Consider the following 19,410-nt stretch of genomic DNA (forward strand, 5'->3'; position numbering starts at 1 on the left):
GGGGGGTATTTTTTCCTAAGGATCTGAATCTAAAAATGGTGAAGCAGATGGTTCTGATAAAGAGATGAAACATGGGCAAAAGTCTCCAACTGGAAAACAAACAAGCCAGCATTTAAAGAGGTTAAAAAAATCTGGTTTAGGTGAGTAGGAGTAAAATAAGTATCTTACTGGTTATTGTAATACTGATATTTTTTAAACTCTGTGTTTAAATTTTTCATTTTTCTGGTTTATCTGTCCCTTTTTCAAACTTGGCAGCGGACACTTTCTCAAGAAGGCATCTTTCTGGCTACCTGGAAAATCCATGATCAATTTTTTTTTCCCCAAAAAATTATTTTCTGTAGCTGCTTTTTAACATTTGACAGACCTAAGCAACTGCAAGCAGAGAAGTCATTTAGCAATTAGCTTCTGATTGCTGCATTATGATTTTTTGGGGGATAGGGATGGAGTGTAGTAAATATTATTTCTTCCTGGTAAATTTTCTTGCACACTAATATACATTTATTCCCAAAGATAATAACACATTTGCTTACACACTTAGAAGTTAACTCTCTTTTCTTCATTTGCATTATTTCATGTCATAGAGAGATTTGGCATATCATTTTTGTTTGATTCTCTTTCTTTGGTTGATTTGTTTCTTCGGTTGGATCCTTAATTATTTCGAAGCTACATCTCTTGAGGTGGTAGATACAGTTTCTGGTTTTATTTTCTGTGTTTTTTAGCAAGATTCATGGATGATGATCTGTAATTAATGAAGAATTTCCTCTGAAGAGATGCTAAGAGTAAATTCTCAGTAGCTCCATGTGATAGGCAGATTTTCCTGCTCCGCATGAAATATAATTGGAAATGTTCCCTAAGGAGCAGAAAATGTAGTGTTCACTAAGACTCTTGTCTCGACTAAAGTAAAGTAGAATAATTACATAACTGTTTCTTTATCTTTACAACAGACTTCTTGCATTCAGCAGACTGCTGAATCATTTAGAGGAGTATTTCGCAATGTGGCCATATTGGAGAAGTTAGCAAACAAGCTTTTTATAGTGGCTGCATCACCCTAGAAATTATTTAATGTCTGTCTTTGTGGTGATAAGACTGCTTTTCTTTATTAATGATCTTGCCTAGTCCGATTTCTATATATAACAATTATGTAAAATAGCTTGAAGGTAGGTACTTTACTTCCTAAATATCATAGGTTGGTTGTTAAATATGCTATTACCATTTCCCAGCAAACTGTTTCCTGCAAGCCTTGTCATATCACAGCCTCCCATGAAAGCGTACTTTGGTTTCAAATATGCTTTTTCTGCAGATTATTCATCAGTCTCAGGTGGATAGGTAGTTCTTTATGTTGATCAAATGGCTTTATTCAAACCCAAATATATTCCTTCAGTATTACTACTTTCGCTATGCAAAGATATGTTTAGTTTTAGGTGATTGCCTGCAACTTTCTTCTATATTAAAAACTGAGATACATAATTTGAGGTATACGTTTCTCCCCATCCCCAAATATTTCATCAACTGTTGGCTGATGATGGTGAATGCAGAGTAAATTCATTAGATTTTTTGGTCAAGGTCAAAAAAAATCCTCTGGCCTTTCGGGACACCACACTTGGAATGTGGGGAATTCTGTGTGAGGTTTAAGGGTTTCTGTTCTTAATACCTGTTGAAATGTTTCTCTTATGACATCATATATCTCAGGTTACTAATAGAACAATTGTTGAGCATCTTTGAGAATAGGTCCAGGTGTTCTATATAGTGCACAGTTCAGTTCCAGACAGGGTTTGATTGTCTGAAACGATGCTGATCTGCCCAACATTCGCTGCATGTTGTGTTTGGTAGACTGAGGTCCCACTAAATATGATGATTTTTTTCCCCTTTTAGTTAACTGATTCTGACGACTATGTGATTTCTATCCATTTCATATTTTTATGTTTATACTTTGATATAGAACCATGGTGCCCCCATCCTTTTCAAAGTTAATTCTCTATGTTGAACACTGATCTCTACAAGGCTGTAAACTTGAGTTTTTCTCTCATCTTCCGGATTCTATTTCTGATCTGGCCAGTGATCGCCCCAAACTCTGGTAGCAATTCTACAAGGATGCAAAATATCTTTTCTGTGAAAAATCACATAAAAAACATTGGCATATGTTTTATCATAACTCTCAGAGTTACGACTAGCTATGCAGTAGTGGCATGCTCTTGTCATATTCCACAGAACTGCTTTACAAGCTGCTCCCAAATACATCACTAAATCTGATTGCTAACTTGAGACCTGTAGGGAAGTTTCTAAATTAGCCATAGGAAGAGTGCAGGAAAGAGAATTCATCCTTCTTCTGAACAGGTTTTTTGTTTTTTTTTTTTTTTTTAAAGTATGGCTGTGCTGGGCATCCAATGTGAGCCTGTTATCCTAGGAATAATATGTGTATTTCTTCCACAAGTTGATAAAACCTCCATAGTAGGCTGTAAGCAGTAGCAGGTCAAATAAATCAGAAAATGTGTGATGCAGGCACACAGAATTAGGTTTGACTTTCTCATACTGTCTTGGGCTTTATCTGCCACTGAAGGTTGTTACTGACTTTGCAGTCACATCTCTTGTTTTAGTTTTGTTCATCTCTACCTGTATGTCTTTCCTTAGGTTATGAAGCATTAACTGGGGAAAACGTTGCTCCAATTTGGAGTCACTTAGAAGGTGGGGATGTATATTCTATATTGATTAATGACAGGAGTATACATACGGGCATTAAAATTGGATACATCGTACTTCTTCTGTTACATTTGAGGACTCTGTTCTTGCTTTTATATTTAGTGGGTGGAACAGATGGTGAGGATGGTTTATTGTGATGCATTCATGAAAATGAGCACTTCTTCCATACAATTGTCCTTTATCACAGGGCATTAGTTTGTTTGTAATGGAGCCTTGGCTGTGCTGAAATACAGTATGTTGGAAATATGTGTTGGAAAAGGTTATCTTGTACTGAGTAGAGAGCAATCCTCCTCTCATTCAGTTAGTGTTGTCTGCTGAAAAGTAAAAGGAAATTGCAAGAATGTTTGTGGGAGGCTGTGGCTGAAGGGGAGACTTTAGAATTTACAAATCTCCTGCATTTTCTTTCATTTGTACAGTTTGTGGGTGATGGTATAGCCTTACAGGGGAGACTACTATAGGCCATCCAAGAAATCTAAAGCATAACTGCATTATTTTTATTAATGATACTGGTAAGTAGTTTGCAGCATTTGAGAAGTTCTTAATAATCAGTACGCCCAAATTCCACCATTTGCAAAATATATTTATCTTTCTTGACGTGTCAGTTGTAATCCTTGATGAGGGGTCCTATGTGAATGCCAGATGCCATCATTGCTCATAGCAGTGGAATATTCTTTTCAATTGCTTTTTTAGGGATTCTGCTGGAGTTTGTGTATGATTCAGTTAAGACCCCTTTTGTAGCATCTTTGAAGTATTTGAAATAACAGGCCAAAACCTGGAGGAGTTCCTGGGAGGGGTTAGAAGCTTTTGAGGTTTTCCAGCCACCTGTACTCTCCACTTCTTCCATTTCTATATTGAGTATCATATAAGTCTGAGGGAGAAAAAGGGTTGTAGCAATATTTATATACCCTGAAGCAGGCAGAGGTAATTGCTCTTTAAGGAGCTTTTTAAAATATTATCCTTGAAATAATAACAAAATGAGACCATATGGGACCTCCAGTGGTCATCTGATGTGTTCTTCAGTCTCAGGACAAAATCAGTTATAAACCTGGCATAAAAAAAATATTCTGAAAGATTTCCGCTGATGGAGGCTGTAATGCCTCCCTATGGATCTAATCTGGTATCTGCTTGTCCTTGGTGGTCAAATGCTCTTTCCCAGTATCTTAACAGCAATATTTCTTACTGTGCAATAGTTAAGCCCATTACATTTGCTAACCACTAGGGGCAGTAAGAAGACATCATTCTTTACCTCTGTGCATCACCCATTTATGTATTTTCCCTTCCCTCTGCTGAGTCTTTATCTTACTCATTCCAGGGTTTGTATTTTTCCTTACAGACCCTGTTTTCTAAACTGCTGATAAATTTCTGCTGCTCCCTTCTGTGTGTTCATCATTTTCCATCATAGGATCTTATGAAAATTCTGAAAAACGCATGTTTTCAGACACTGATTTAACACATTAAATATTCTTATCTCTATGATCACTGTCTGTTCACACAGGTAGTTTTTAGCAGGTGCTATGGGACAAGTTCCATAGGTTATCGTGCGCTGTAGATGCAGAGCATGGCGAAAGAGAAGCTCTTCATAATTATTGATTCACATCAGCCTCGACAAGCAGCCTTTTGCTTGGAAATAGATGCTTATAATTATGTTGATGACATGAGAGGAAAATTTGCTTCTGTTGCTGAGTGGAGTTGGTCTCTTGAGCTGTAAGTAAGAATATGTCAGCTGTGATGTTGACTGGAACATGGGTCCTGGAAGAGCTCAAGAGAGAAATACAGGGAATATAAAAGAAGCTGTTAAGACACCTAGAAAAGGCTGTGTTAACCTTCTCAGAATACCATTTCTCTGGAGCTTATTGTATTATACAATAGAAGCTAAAACTTAAAAAGAAGAATTGTTCTTACTCTAGTCCTTTATTTATGTTTAAAGTTATTTCTGTTTATTTACTCCAGGACATTTGAAATGGACCAAAGCTGAGGATATTGACATAGAAACACCAGGATCTATTCTAGTGAACACTAACCTGAGGGCTTTAATAAATAAACACACCTTTGCTTCTTTACCTCAGCATTTTCAACAATACCTCCTGCTTTTGCTTCCAGAAGTAGACAGGCAGGTAAGTAGCATTGTGCAATATTTCTTTATTGAATGAGACTTTTTTACAGTGTGTTTGCATAGACTGATTTGACTGACTAGGATTTTTTCCAGGAAGCAATAAGAAAATTTCCATACTTCTTTACGTAAAACTGTTAAATGTAGAATGACTGTAAAGTTTATTTAAGCATCAACCAACTCCTGCTTCCTTTCTTTTTGAAAACTGTGCAGCTCCCTGATTTGTCTAAATGGAAACTGGCCAGCAGATTTTCCAAACTTGCCAAATCTCTTAATTAGCTTTCCTACCTATGGTGTTGAAGATAAACTTCTCATCTTCAAGACTCCAGCATGTCGAGTCTCTTGATCTTCCTGGCACTCTGCCAGCAGTGTCCAGGTCAATATTAGTTCTGTTAGTTTCTTCTCCTCCTCACCTTTTACACACGCTCATGAATGTATCTGCTCGGCTCCAGTGCACTGAATCCATTCATTCACACCTTTTGTAAGGAAGTTCCTGTTCAGAGCTTATGGGTGTAGGCTCATACGGGTTGTTAATCAGACCTGTTGAGAAGAATAATTAGGGGACTAACAGGGTGGAAATAAAAGTTCAATACATGTTTTTTTTTCCTACAATGCTTTGTCCTTCCTGTATTTGTTGATCAGATTACAGGCTTCTTAAGAGCAAGGGGAAAAAATCTTTCCAACATGTCTAGCAGTTAAAATAGCAGAGAGAGCCCAAACCAATTTAATTTATGCACTTGCCTCCCTTCTGTACTTAAACAGGCTTAGCAGTTTCAGTGGGGAATACTCGTACTTAATTTAGGCACATTAACTTACCCAAATAGGGCATTATACTTTTTGCAGATGGCCTGTATCCCTCTTTTTATGTACTAACTAGAGAATGCAGGTCACTTAAATGACGGGTTAAAAGCTGCATCCTAAAACAGTATGTTAAATGCCATGGTTTCATTTCTTAAACTGTTAGTAGTTAGGGTCTGCCACAGTAACACAGGGGAAAGCAATGCAATATAAGACAAAAAGGGAAAGAAAAATTGTATCAATGTACATTTACTCAGCCTCTTATCAAATTAGATATTGCATGTTGTGGTCTAAAAGTATGCACTTTGATAATGGAATATTTGAAAAAGAACGTTAAAACCAAAGCCATAGGAGAAATAATGTAAATGTATTTATTTCCAAGCTCCCACAAGGCAGTCAAAGTCAGTATTGATAAATTTTAGGAGAACCTTTTTCCCTGCTGTAAAACAGATTTTAACTTAGTGCCCAGAGTGTATTTTCCTGATAGTACTGATTTTTTTTTCTTTCTCGTTGATTTACCAGAACAGATTTTTAAAAAAATCTGCTATGTAAAATCATGTTTTCTCTCCAACTGTCAAAGATCCCAGTGTTCATTAATTACATCTGAAGAACAGGGGCCTTATTTAGAACTTTCTTACTTAATATTTTTTCAAAAATGGAGGCTCTAGAACTGGCAAGACATTTACCTTTTTCTCAGGGTTCTTACAGCAGAGTTTTTGGTGAGAAAATTAAGAGAATAATTGTTGAATTTAATCATACCTCACTAGTTAAAAGCAATGCATTATTTTTTAATTTTTATTTCAGAAAGTGTTAACATAATGCATGCGTTGCAGGCCCAACACTACATAACTGGAGACTGCTACTTCACAAGTGAACTAGTCACAAAAAAGCCATTGTCATGAGACATTTACATGCATCCTGTCCGTTGTCTTCTCACAGTGTTCTGTGGGTTTGTGTAGCATGCCATGTTTTAAGGTGCATTTGGAAGGCAGGAGTCTCCATTCACCTCTGGAAGTTTAATGGAAATGTTTGGCTTTTAAGTGTGATAGTTTGAGGATTGCTTTCTGGTGGGGAGTGAAATAGCCCCGAATCCTCACTTTGAAGAGGTCTTAGTAGAGAAGGAATTGTGTCCCTTGATATCTGCGAATATATCCTTTGCTATGCCTGAAGAGTAGCACCCCAGATAGGGACTGATAAAAGCAATTGAACTGGTATTCTTTTCCTTCCTGGGGCAAGTGGGAAACACCAGTATAATAATGCTCAAGGATCAGGTCAGAGTGAGAGAGAATTTCAGCCAGGGACCTCTGGTGGGAGTCTTTCTTGTTGGTTACTCTGACTGTAGAAGGCAAGGGTATTCAGTCTTCCTCTTTTATTTCCACCGTATAAATCACATGGGCCATCAGGCAAGCAAAAATGGTGTAAAACTATTCTTTGAGTTAGCTGCCTATCTCTGAGCGTTGTTTAGTTGGTTTATATTGTTCTTTTCTTGTTGAGCCTGAGAATTCCTACTCCGGCTCTTCCATGTCTGAAGAGTTTCCTCCCTGTGTGCTGCTCTGCAGTTGGCTGCTGCTGTCTTTCCCAGAGCAAGCTGCATTTCCGTGTTGTCATGTGGATATAGTATGTGAAGTACTGTAATGAATGGCACTATAAAAATGTAATAGAGTTATGCTATTTGTGTATATATAGTGATCTGTGAAATAAATTACTAATGAAGTGCAGTCTCATTTTGGCTTTATTACTGCTCCACACAGAAAAACCCTATGATGAATGATCCTTTGTCATTTCTGTCATAAACACCATTTTTCTGGGCGGTATAACTCCTCCTCCTTAAACTGCACTGAGCTGAAACTTGTCATGCATATGCCAGTTTGAATAAGCATTTTTAGAAACCATTAGTTAAGGGAGTTGAGGTTTTCTTTTTTTGTGTGTGCAAGTGTTTATTATAAATAAATGAGTTCTCTCTCAATCCTAGTTAGTCTAGTACATTCAAAAAATGTTCAGGGCCAAGTCAGGAACTTCATGGGATGCGTTTTCTGATTTTTCTTTTGTTTTCAAGTTTTGTGGTTGCTATCAGGGAGCTCCTTATTGATCAAGAGCCCTGAGAGCCTATGGAACAAGGGGCCTTGGGAAATATGTTCCAGAATAGAAGAAGTTGAGAACAACTCTACTGATGTTGGTGCTGTCCTTTTTCCTACTCCAGCTAGATTTCTGACAAAGTGAAGGATGATTGTCTTTTTTTTTTTTTCCCCCTTGGGAAAAGATAAATTGTATCATCAGTTATTCACAAATGAAATTGATTTCAGCTTGTATATTAGTTTTAATTTTATTTCAGTAGAAATGAAGCCTGTATGTAATTTTCTGTCTTCAAAATGCCTATAAAAGGAATCGGAGCAAGTTGGCAGTTATGGTAGATATGGTTTATCAAGGATTTTATTTGCTGTTATTCAGGTTCAGAGTGAAATATTATGTGGACATTATTCAAAGAAGCAGCTATGACCCAGACTTGTCTGTTCAGCAGACTGCTCCAAAATGCTGCATCCCTGATACTGGGAACCTCATGTCTGAAATTTGAACATCCTGATATTAGGCTCTTTGTAAATGTCTATGGACTCAAAGGCTCAAAAACCTTAAAGCTCAGCTGATACAGAAGCCTTTTGGGTGATCCCCCAGGAGACCTAGGTGAATGAACTAGCAGTAAAGAAAACATGCAGGTATAGGAACTATAAGGAAAGCAAAGTCTCTGAACAAAAGATTTCAGTTGTCACAAATCCCAGAAAAATATTTTTCTTTTCAGCTGTAATTAGAACATTCTACAGCTGAAGAACAATGGAATTTTCATCAAAGAAATACCTGCTTCTAATACTAACACATCAAGCTGATAATTACATGTAACAGAAGCCTTCCTGACCACTTCTCAGTAAATATTCATCTTCAAAGCAGGAAGTTTCTGTCTGTACCTAGATTGGTATACTGCATCAGTGCCTCTTTAAATGTTAATTAAACAATGTATATTGTGCAAGGAAGAGTTACAGGTCTGTTTGGCAGGTTGCTGAAAAGAAATGGCAGCTGGCAATATCTTGTCTACACCAGTTTTCCTTGTACTGGGGTATGAGCAAATGGAAGGGAAAGATGGTAAGCTTCCAAAAAACCCTGCTTCTTCTGAATAGTAGCAGAAAGCTTAAGTGATTTTACTCATCCTTAGAGAGCTAAACGAAATGTTCTTTCATGAATGCTCTGAAAAAAATGTGTCTTTGCAGACTGTACAAATGCTTAACAACTTTCTGATCCTTGAGAATTGTATTTGAGAAATTACATTTGAGAATGTATTTTCTCTTCTGTTAATATTGGGTTCTTCTGAGCCTCTTGTGGTTTGTACCTGCCCTGCCCTTTGACATAGGATGAGAATTTCCTTTTGAAATACCCACCAAGGATCTCAAAGCCTCCTCAGACCTGTGTGTTACTTTGCAGTGCCATTTTGTCTCACCAGACCTTCTCATGAAGACCACGTAAAGCAGGAGAGGATATCCTGCTAAAAATTACATCTTGTCTTAGTTTTGTTTTATGAAAGAAATTTAGCAATATTTTATTTTCTGAATCATTCCTCAGTTTCTAGATAGTTGAGTTAGCTACTGAAATTCAAAATTCTAAACAAATATTCTTAAGGAAATACTTAAGTCACGTAGTATTACAGAAGTGCCTGTGAATATTTCAGATTTATAGTATGCCAATCTAATAAAAAAAAAACATGACATATAAATCAGAAGATTCTAGAATGGCTCAAAACCTACCTTAATCTCTCTTTTCATTTCTAAATCAGTGACTCCCAAAAGAATAACTGTCTTTTGGGTCAGTGCCAGTATTGTTGGTATGTAATAACTAGACAGCATTCTGTCATTTTAAGGTCAGCACACTTTCTGTGTTTCTGTCTTGGCCTACTCAACTTAGGTTGATGTTGGCATTTCCAGGTTGATTATACCGCCTTGCAAAGATTCCCTCTCACCTTGCATGGAAAAAAGGCACAGGTTGGTGTCAGTGATTTTCTCTGCTCTGTTTAAAATAGTTACAAGTAATTTTGGGGAGGATATGTGCAGAATTCCATTTCAAAACCTCTTTGCTTTCATGCAGTATGAATCAGCTTAATATCTGTTCTTACCATTTGAGTAATGATAACAAAAAGTAACCGTTGCTTTTGATGTGCACAAAGTACTCCTACTCCCAAGCACATCAGTTTGAGTTATGCAGTGGAGGGCAGGTAGTGAAGAATACATGCAATTCTTATGCTTATAAAAGAGAAGAGAGGTCTGGTATCTGCCATTCTGACACTTAGTTTTTATTTTATTCTTTGTAATCAAAAAACCAAAATAAATACTATTTAATATATATCTTACGGTATATTATTTTTATATTAACAGAGAGTAAGCAAAGCTTTATTTTCACAGTTCCTTCCTTGTAGCAGTGAAACCATCGTCCTGTTTGCTTTCTTGAATTCATTAGTACTTGGGGACTATATTTGCCATTGGACTTTTCCAGCTTTTTCTTTGTAAGATCTCAAACTGCAGAAATTAGTCCTGCCTGTATTGTTTGCTCCCAGGTTTGTGTTACATTTCTCTCCATGGACTTACTGTGCAGTAGTAGCTAAATGGTTACTTTATCTTACTTGGCTGCTGTTTCTGCTAATACTGCAACCTTTTAGCTGTCCTTTTCAATTTTCTGTCATCAGTAGCTTTCAAGAATTTATAATTATGTTCCTGTAAATGTTTGAGTTTTACACTGAAATAGTTTTAGGGTTATGACAAAAGCGCTTAGTTCAGAGGAGAACATTTGCAGTAGAAGGTTAAATGTAACACATCTTCTGCAGCTAAACATATTTAAAAAGCTGTTAAATTGGCACCCATGTGTGTGTAGTAATTGAAGGTCATTTTATGTCACATTTCTCCCTTTAACTGACATTTTTTCTTTGGTTTTATTGGTTAATGTGGATAGCATAGCATTGTTGTAAAGTGCTTTATTTGTACAGCTTTATTAGGGTAACTTTAATAGAGGTATCTTGTAGTCTAGATGGATGAAGAAATTCCAAAGCATTTAAGCTGCCTTTTGAATAAGATTCTGGGGCTCTGATTCCTGAGCTCAGCTAGCCAGGGGTGTTCAGAGGGGTTACTACCCCCGACTGGCCTCTCTGTCTTACAAGTTAATACCTTTTTTACCAAACGCAGCTGTATGGATGGTGTATTTGCACATTTCATAGTCATGTATTAACAACAAACATCAGTTTCACTTTACATGAGTTGAAGGCTGAAGGATTTTACTTCAAAATCCCTGCTGGCTTTAGCTACAGCCATACTCTTTCAGCTTCCCTAGTGCAGTCCAGTAAAGGCTCACTGCAATTGCATTGCAATCTGGCTGCTCTGATTGATGTGGTCATGGAATTCTTGTTTGCAATAATCCTTAGAGGTCATCCTCAATATCCGTACTTCTACATACGTGAATAGGAAGCTTTACATTTTTGATTGTGTCACAGTTTTGTATTTCTGCAGGCTTGGTCTGTATTTCGGAAATGTGAATCGGTGTTCCCACCATGCTGCATCCATGAAGTTCTTGTCTCATTTCTAAAGCCCTAGCTGCAAGCTCTTGTCACTCTTAAAGCATGTCCCACCTTTCGAGCAAGTGTTGCAGAGGCCTTAGCAGAACTATTGCAATTGCTTTTGTCTGTAGCAAGGCTCGACTCAGAGCATCTAGTAGGGCACAGCAGTGGTGCTCTGGCTTGCTGAAAATATAAGAGCCACAGCTCTCTCTGCAGCATCCTTTTACGTAAGTCCTTCTGGTGTGTGAGGGGCCCTGAGCTCATGGTTCTTCTCCTCATGCAAACTAGTGAAGCTTTTATTCTCCTCTCCTTCCTTCCACATAAATTTTATAACGTACAGTGCACAGCTGTTTGTGCTTTAAAAAAAAAAAAATAGAGGACCTTGTATGCAGTACCAGTTCCATTTAGATTTGACAGAATTATTAGTACTTTAAAAAGAGAAAAGAATTGATAAAACACCTCCCTTCCGGTGGGACGGTACTTGCACAAGTGCCTTTTTAAAAGACACTGTGCTAGGAGCTGTGTTATGAGAGTATAACTAATATGTCGACATAAATGGTAACATATATGGACACAAGGGATTGGCATGCTTCAAATTATGTGGCTGTTAAGGATGTATGGCGCTGCTGCAGTGTGTAGTGTTTCAACTGTTCCTGCCTTGCAAAGTGCTAATAACTGAGGGATATGAGTTGGTCTGCAGTGCCTCCAGTGTTGCCACTGCAGGGCTGCACTGGAGTTAGATGGAGAACACAACATTCCTTACAGTTCTGAAGCTGAAGACAGCTAAGGAAGTAGGGTGTCGGATGCAGGCGCAGTGAAAAGAAGGGCAAGCAGAAGTGATCCATCGTGCTTCGGCTGCAATCTCTCCCTCTCTTCACCCTTTCTTCTTCCCTCCCTCCTCTCCTCCTTCTCCCCCTTCTCTCTCTATCCACACCTCTCTCCCTCCCTTTTTTTCAGTATACTTATTTCGCTTAAATTAAAAAGGAAAAAGGAGGTTGAGGGTTTTTTTTTTCCTAATTATTTCAGAACGCTGCTATTTTTTGGCTTTGAATTATTTAAACTCAAATTTCATTTTGCTTGTTCTCTCTTGTGTTAAGGACCTACAGCCATTTCTTTTGCACAGGAGGGCAATGTTTTCTAATGCCTAGAGAAGAGGTATTGGATGCAGGCTTTTCATTTATGACATGCATCAAAAAAGGCTGACTAATTTTAGATGTTTGCATGTAACATAGTCTTACCTTCTGCCTCTCGAGGTCAAAGGCATATGTCTCTTATTTTTATCAAAGGCTAGATGACTAGGCCCTGCCCATTTACATCTCTTTTTCTGCACCTTCCCCAGTATATGAGCCTTGGTGGATAATTTAATAATGTTTTACTTTCTTGAAGTCTCCAGACATCTTTTTTTAAACAAGTTTCATACATGCTTGACTTGGTCATGATCTATGTGTGTTTTTCTATTTTACCTTTTATTTCCAGGCATATGTGCCACTTCTAGTGCCTTTCTAAATACTTTGTTTGTTGTGTGTTCTGACATACTTGGGAGTGATACTTGTATGATGGAGGTAATAAATAAATTTTAATTGTAATTTCTATAACTTGAATGTAGTTAGAAGTGCTGCATGTTCTGGTTTTCCTTATATTTTACTTATTTTTTACTTCATTTTAAAACATGCTTTATTTATCTTTTCGTTTTTCAAGATTTATTATTCTTCTTAAATTCTTCATTTAATTTCTTGCATCTGAGCTCAACCAGCTTGGATTCTATTGTCCTTTTTGACACTGCAGTGTATTGGAATGAATATAGCTATCCCACTTGTCTTCTTGATTTAGACAAGGTCTGAATTAACAAGTCGCATTTCATTTTGAAAACATATGTTTGCAATTCTTCAGTCTTACTCGGCATATTTCCCACTTTAGTGAAGATGGAAAAGGTCTTTGTTTCTTTCTTTAAAACACTTCTTCCTTTTCTCCTCTTGTCTGAAGCAATTATTCCTACAGTAGTAGATACTTTCTTTTTCATCCTTTGATGTTTTACTTGGAATTTTAGTCTGGTTATTTTTTAAAGGAATAAAGTAATATCCAAAATTACTTTCACCATCTGTCTTCAGAATCTGTCTTTTCACTTTCTATTCGAGAACAAACTGTTTATGTTATGTCAGTGATCAGTTAGGAATGACAAGAGTTTTTCTTACAAGGATTGATAGCTTCATAATCAGGACTAAATAAAATTTAGATGTTTTCTGGGTCAGGTTATTCTCTGCTGCGAAAAGGTGAGACCCATGGAAGAGAGATTATACAGAGCGAACATTACCACTCAAGTTGTATTACATCAGAATTGCTGTGAGGACACAGTGCAAACTGGTAACATTTTATGTCACCTACCTAAAACATGAAGCTGGGGTGGCAGAGTTTGTTATTATGGGAGCAGCTCTTAAGTCAGATCCATGTGTTGCTGCCTACTGTATTTCTTTGTGTTGAATGTATCTGGCTTATCACCAGTGTCCTTCTCAGCTTTACTGTAACTGTTTTGTGGTCGCAACAACAAAAAGGTCCTGATAGTTGCATCTTGTCCGAATCACTTTTCTTATACTCCTATTTACCTACTTGAAACTCAGAACCTCTTCCATTGTTGGCTTTAGATACTTAGAAACTGTTTTAAGAAGGGATAGATTTTTCTTCAAAGTCATAGCACTGTGTGTAAATGTGTGCATGTATTTTTGTGCTTGAATGAGTCTGTAAGTGTTCCTTATCTTCAGGCAAAGAAACAGTTGCTATCCTTTTGTCTCTGGGTTTTTTGGCAAGCCGTGTCTGGTTTTTTTTCAAATGTTCTGTAGCTTCCAACTGCATTACTTCTTCCACATTCCTACCATCTGTGTCCTCAAGACCTGAAAACATCAACGTTTTGTATTAAAGTTGGTAATTACCAAATCCTTTACTATTCATTCCCCTCCCTTTTTTCGCTCCTCTCCAATATTTTACTGTGCCTTTCTCTGCATGTGTTGAGGGGTTTTTTTTATGTCTATCAAAACCATTGACAAAAAATTTGTTTCTCTTGAGAAAAGACAAGCAGAGAAGATGAGGGGAGTGGTTGCCCTCAAGGAGAACAGTGTATGTGTATGGAGCTCTTCTATAGGGTGGATTACAGTCTGGTTCAGATCTTAGGTGTCAGAATAAGAGGAAAGGCGAGTGTCATGGATGTCATCATGATGGGAGTTTGCCAATCCGTTCTAATGGGAGTGTCATTGTGATGGGAGTTTGACAATCCAATTTTACTCAGCACTGGTAAGACCACACCGAGAGTACTTCATCCACTTTGGGCTTTCCAGTAGAGAGAGATGGTGTTATTGGAGACTACAGTGGAGGGCCACTGAAAGGATTAAGGGACAGGAACTTGTGTCATATGAACAAAAGACTTTGAGAGCTGGGACCTAGCCTACAGGAGAGAAGGATCAGTGAGAATCTTACCAATGTGTATAAATACCTGAATGAGGGTTGTAACAGGACCGGACACATTGGGCACAAACCAAAAGACAGGAGGTTCCATGTGAACATCAGGTAAAACTTTTTTTTTAATGAGGGCACAGGTTGCCAGAGAGGTGGTGGATTCTCCATCATTTGGAGATACTCAAAAGCTATCTGGACATAGTCTTGAGCAACTGGCTGTAGGTGACCCTTCTTGAGCAGGAGGCTTGGACAAGACAACCACCTCCAAGGTCCCTTCGAACCTCAACTATTCTTGATAGGGTGAGGAAGTGAATAAATTTTTCTTTAAATAACTTGAGGAAGCCTGTATCACAGTCCTGGTTCTTATCAGGACTTTAACCTCTCTGTTATCACTAGAAGGTCAATACAATAGATTGCAAACAGGGAGATTTCTGGAGTGGACAGTGTCAAAGTACTTCTTGACTCTGGTAATAGAGTAGGCATCTGGGGTGATGCACAGGTGGATCTGCTGTTCGATACCATAGAATAGCTGGTTGGGCATATAATAATAAATGACTGTCCTAGCTGTAACTCTAGTGATTGTGGAGTTCAAGATTCTGAAGGCAGCAAAGAATAAGTAGTAGTAGACTGAACAAAGAAAATCTAGGACCTCTGCTGAATGAGGTCTGTGATTTAATGACTGTGAACACATACACAGCTGACATAATGCCTTCTTTTCCTCCATTTTCACCAACAAGATCTCTCAGGCCTCTGAACTTTGTAAAAGTGTTCAAAGAGAACTGCCAGCAGTAGATAAAGACCAAGTCAATATTACTTGGAAGAACTTGACCCATAGAATTCCATGTGGTGCAACAGGTGGAATCTAAGGGTGGTGAGAGCTGGGTAATGTCTTTGCAGGGCTGCTAACTATCATCTTGAAAGGTCCTGGAGATCAGGGAAGGTCCCCAGTGACTGGAGAAAGGACATGTTGCACCCATCTTCAAAAAAGGCCAAAAGAACCCTGGGGTCTTGGTGGGCAGCAAGTGAAGTAAGAACCAGTACTATACCCTGGCAGTAAAGAAGGCTGGCAGTATCTTGGACTGGATAAGCAAGACCCCAGCCAGCAGGTCAAGAGAAGTGATCACTGATACCCTTTCTTTCAAGACATTGGCATGTTGGAGCAAGTCCAGCGGAGGGTACCAAGATGGTTATGGGGCTGTAACACAGGAGAGCTGGGTTTGTTCACGCAGGAGAAGAGGAGGTTGCAAAGGGATCTCATGGCAGCTCACAGGTAGCTAATGGGAGACTGTAGAGAAGACAGAGCTGCTCTTGGAGGCACACAGTAGTAGCATTAGAGGTGATGGAAACAAGCTGAAACATGGGGAATTCTGATTTGATTATCAGGAGAAATATTTTAACAGCAGCTGTGGTTAAACACTGGAAGAGGTTATCCAGAGAGACTGTGGAAGCTCTGTTCTTGGAGATACTCTGAACTCAAGTGGGCAAGGCCCTAAACAAGCTGCTCAGAGTGGAATGGCTTTGAAAACTTCATTACTTTGGAAGTCATGGTCAACCCACCTGATTCTAGGTATGATTCTGTGGGTGATATCTACTGCTTTTTCCTCAGACCTGTCAGAGAAAGCATTTAGGTTGATGTCATCATTTCTTCTTGAGATCTCCATCCTGTTTGGTGCTAATTTCTTTGTAATCTTCTGGGTTCTTTCTTGTATTATTTCCCATATTTTTCCTAGGATTTGAAATCTGTGTTCTGTATGTTTGAAAAGTTGGAGAAGTACAAACACAGCATGTTAGCTGTTCAGTAAGGGCCTAGCACTTTAATGGGATTTAAGATAACTTGTTAGTGTTCTTGCTTTCCTTTGTTAGTATATTTCATGTTTTCCCTGGCCTCTGACTTTATTCTCCATCTGAAGTGTATTATTGTAGTTTAATATCACAGCCAGGTTAGTACATTCAATATGGTTCTTTCTGGTCTTGGTGATTGACTAAAAGCTTGAGCTTTAAGCTGATAGGTTTCTGTCTCTTTTTTTTGATTCCCCCACACTGACATAATTTGCAAGGCTGTACTTTGCCCTACCATCATTTCTCAAAAGGATTGACAGAATTCTTAATTTCTTGAATCAAGCTTGTGCAGCTACTAATCTAAGATTTTATTGAAATCCAGTGGTTTTATTCTGCTGTTCACTGTGAGGCAGCTGACATTCAAGATGTTTCTGGTTTGCTGTTCTCAACTTTCCTGTTGGGGCCCCTCAGACAGTTATTTTTTTCAGGGTCCAGTAGCACCACTGGTTTATTCTCCTAATAGTTTCTTTTTCTGGATCTTCAAACTCTGCTTCCCTGCCAGTTCTGAGGGAAATACAAATTATCTATTGCACCTACAGGTGCTTCCTGTGGACTCTTGAGCTCTGTCTTTTTGTGGCTGTCTCCCTTACTGTGTGAGGTTTACCCAAAATTTCACATGTAATCCGATACTGAGGACTTCTTTAGTAAGGCCAACTAAGCTAGACATTGAAGCTCAGTGGTGTCAGTGGGGCTTTGGTGTAGGAAATCATACACTGTTTGGCACTGGAAATAATTGTGTGGGTTATTCCATTGATAGTTTCTAAATCACATTTGAAAAGAAGATATGATCATGATTATGGCCAGTTCAGCAGAAACATCTGTTCAGTCAACCTTTAAGCAACAACAACATGAAGGCTGCACTAAAGAAAACACCCTTACATTAAGTAAATAGTATTAAGTCGTCATCTGGAATATAAAGCATGGCCAGTTCACTTCAGAAGCTGTGGAAAGAATTCAGAGAAGGGCACCAAAATTTACATGAGCCATAAAAAATAATTCTAAAGAAAAATTACTGGATTTGGGCTTTTTAATCTACCAGAACCACATTAAATGTGAAGAGGGGCAACTTTAATAGCAATCAAGTTCTGTATTTCCTAAAATAAGTAACTAACCCATGGAATTCTTTTGCATACTGAAAGCATTAATTGCTGGCAGAGTTCAATTGATATAAATAGAAGATGGTGGATGCATATATGTGAGTAGTAGTCACAGTTATATCAAATGGACTAAAATATTTATGGAAAAAATAAAAATCCCTTTTTCAGTCTGATGCCAGCTAAGCTGAATAGAAATAGCAATCTTTTATTTGACAGCTTTCCTAGTAATTGGCTATTATGTGATCTTTCACAAGCTTTATCTACATGATCTGTTCCTTGCAATTATCAAGGGTTAGTTCAACCTTTGATTTTATCTGGTGTTGTTACCATGTGGTACCACTTACATATTACTGAGTGCTGAAAAATACAGTATCTTTCTTAACATTGAGTTATGTAGCAGAAACACTATCATCAGAAATACAGCCATTGTTTAACAGAACTTACAGATTTTCTGTGACAACTACAGCTGCTTTTCCTTTTCTTACCCAAGCACATTCACACTCATTCTCTATTATAGACTTGCCAACTGTTAGAGCATCCTTTTAGTTTGGTCCCATTTATTACAATCTCTTTAAATGGTGGTTGTATAAGTGGAAAAATTAGTTTTAGGTAGGTAATGGCATATTTGAATAGTCAGCAGTATTCTGTAGGAAATGGAGAAACTTCCTTTATTATTTTCGTACTAGAAATACATGCAAGTTCACTTAAAATTTTTTCTTCTGATGGATGAAAGTTAAGTTTTATAACTGCCAACTATTACTTGACAGGGAGAACTCTAGCTGTAGAGAACTCCTTGACATAATTGGTTCCCAGATCATTAGCCAAAGTAATGAACAGGAGAATCATTGTTTTGCATTATTATATAGAATTTAGGCTTATATAAGTGCAAGCAGATCTTGTTAGAGTTTCTGAAGTATACGTCAGTCAGAAATTAAGCAGTCCAGAGACTGACAAGAACACATATAGTAGTAATATGTTCTGTTCCCCTTTTTAGTGCCTTGTTCATTTTGCAATGGTAACATTCTTTTCTAGAAAACATTGGTATGGACAAAGCATATGGCCTTTTAATACTACTCTCTGAAGTCATTCTGTATTTTCCAATGATAATTTCCATCTCTTGGGCTTAATGAGAAGTCTGCTCTACAGCGATGCCACACTCAGCCTCAAGAACGCAAAGAGTCTAATGTCTTTTAATATGCCTCAAGCTATCAGCTGCTAGCAAAGGAGTTGTTGATGAGTGAGTAAGCCTCCTTCCAGCCATCACAAAGTATAATTGTGGTGGATGATACAATGGGCTTGTGTTTGAGAAAGATGGTTTCAGAAGCTGAGTGTGTCTGCAATACAAGCAGGGCCAGAACACAGCGCAATGCGCCATGCTATGACATCTGTTTAAGATATTTTGGAACTCATTGCAATCTAAGTTTTAAATTGCATGGAGAAAAAAACTGAGCCATTAACTTAGGAAATCGCAGTGTTTCTGAAGGTCATTCTGTCCAAATGAGTGGTTTTTCAAATGTAAATCATGAGCTGTGGCCAGTTGCATTAGGTTGGTAGAGTGACTCCATTGGAAGGGCATTAAGAGGTTATTGGCCTTGAAGACACAATGCAAGGACTGATTAAAGCACCTTTCATTAAAACAAGGAAGTTGGCAATTGGTCAGAAGGAAAATGCATGCAAGATCTCTTTTAGTTTTCTTTTTAATGATGTAAGAGATGGCAGTTTGATGTACTATCCTTTAGCTTTGAAAACTGTGAAACACTAGTTTATTTTTAAACTTATTTGGCATCTTTTATATTTGACATAGAAAATATGCAAAGAAAGAGCACTATCTGGTCTTCCCTACA

General features: G+C 37.9%; 1 protein-coding gene across 1 annotated transcript in view; it reads left to right on the forward strand.

The window, feature by feature from the left end:
• Positions 1-19,410, forward strand: part of ASXL3 (additional sex combs like transcriptional regulator 3) — a 98,395-nt gene that overhangs the window by 56,079 nt on the left and 22,906 nt on the right. The window contains exons 7-8 of the mRNA XM_010146818.1: positions 21-140; positions 4,648-4,811. Coding sequence (XP_010145120.1) covers positions 21-140; positions 4,648-4,811 — 284 coding nt within the window. The remainder of the gene's footprint in view (positions 1-20; positions 141-4,647; positions 4,812-19,410) is intronic.

Source organism: Eurypyga helias, unplaced genomic scaffold (genome assembly GCF_000690775.1).
Source record: "Eurypyga helias isolate BGI_N326 unplaced genomic scaffold, ASM69077v1 scaffold21422, whole genome shotgun sequence".
Taxonomy (NCBI): Eukaryota; Metazoa; Chordata; class Aves; order Eurypygiformes; family Eurypygidae; genus Eurypyga; species Eurypyga helias.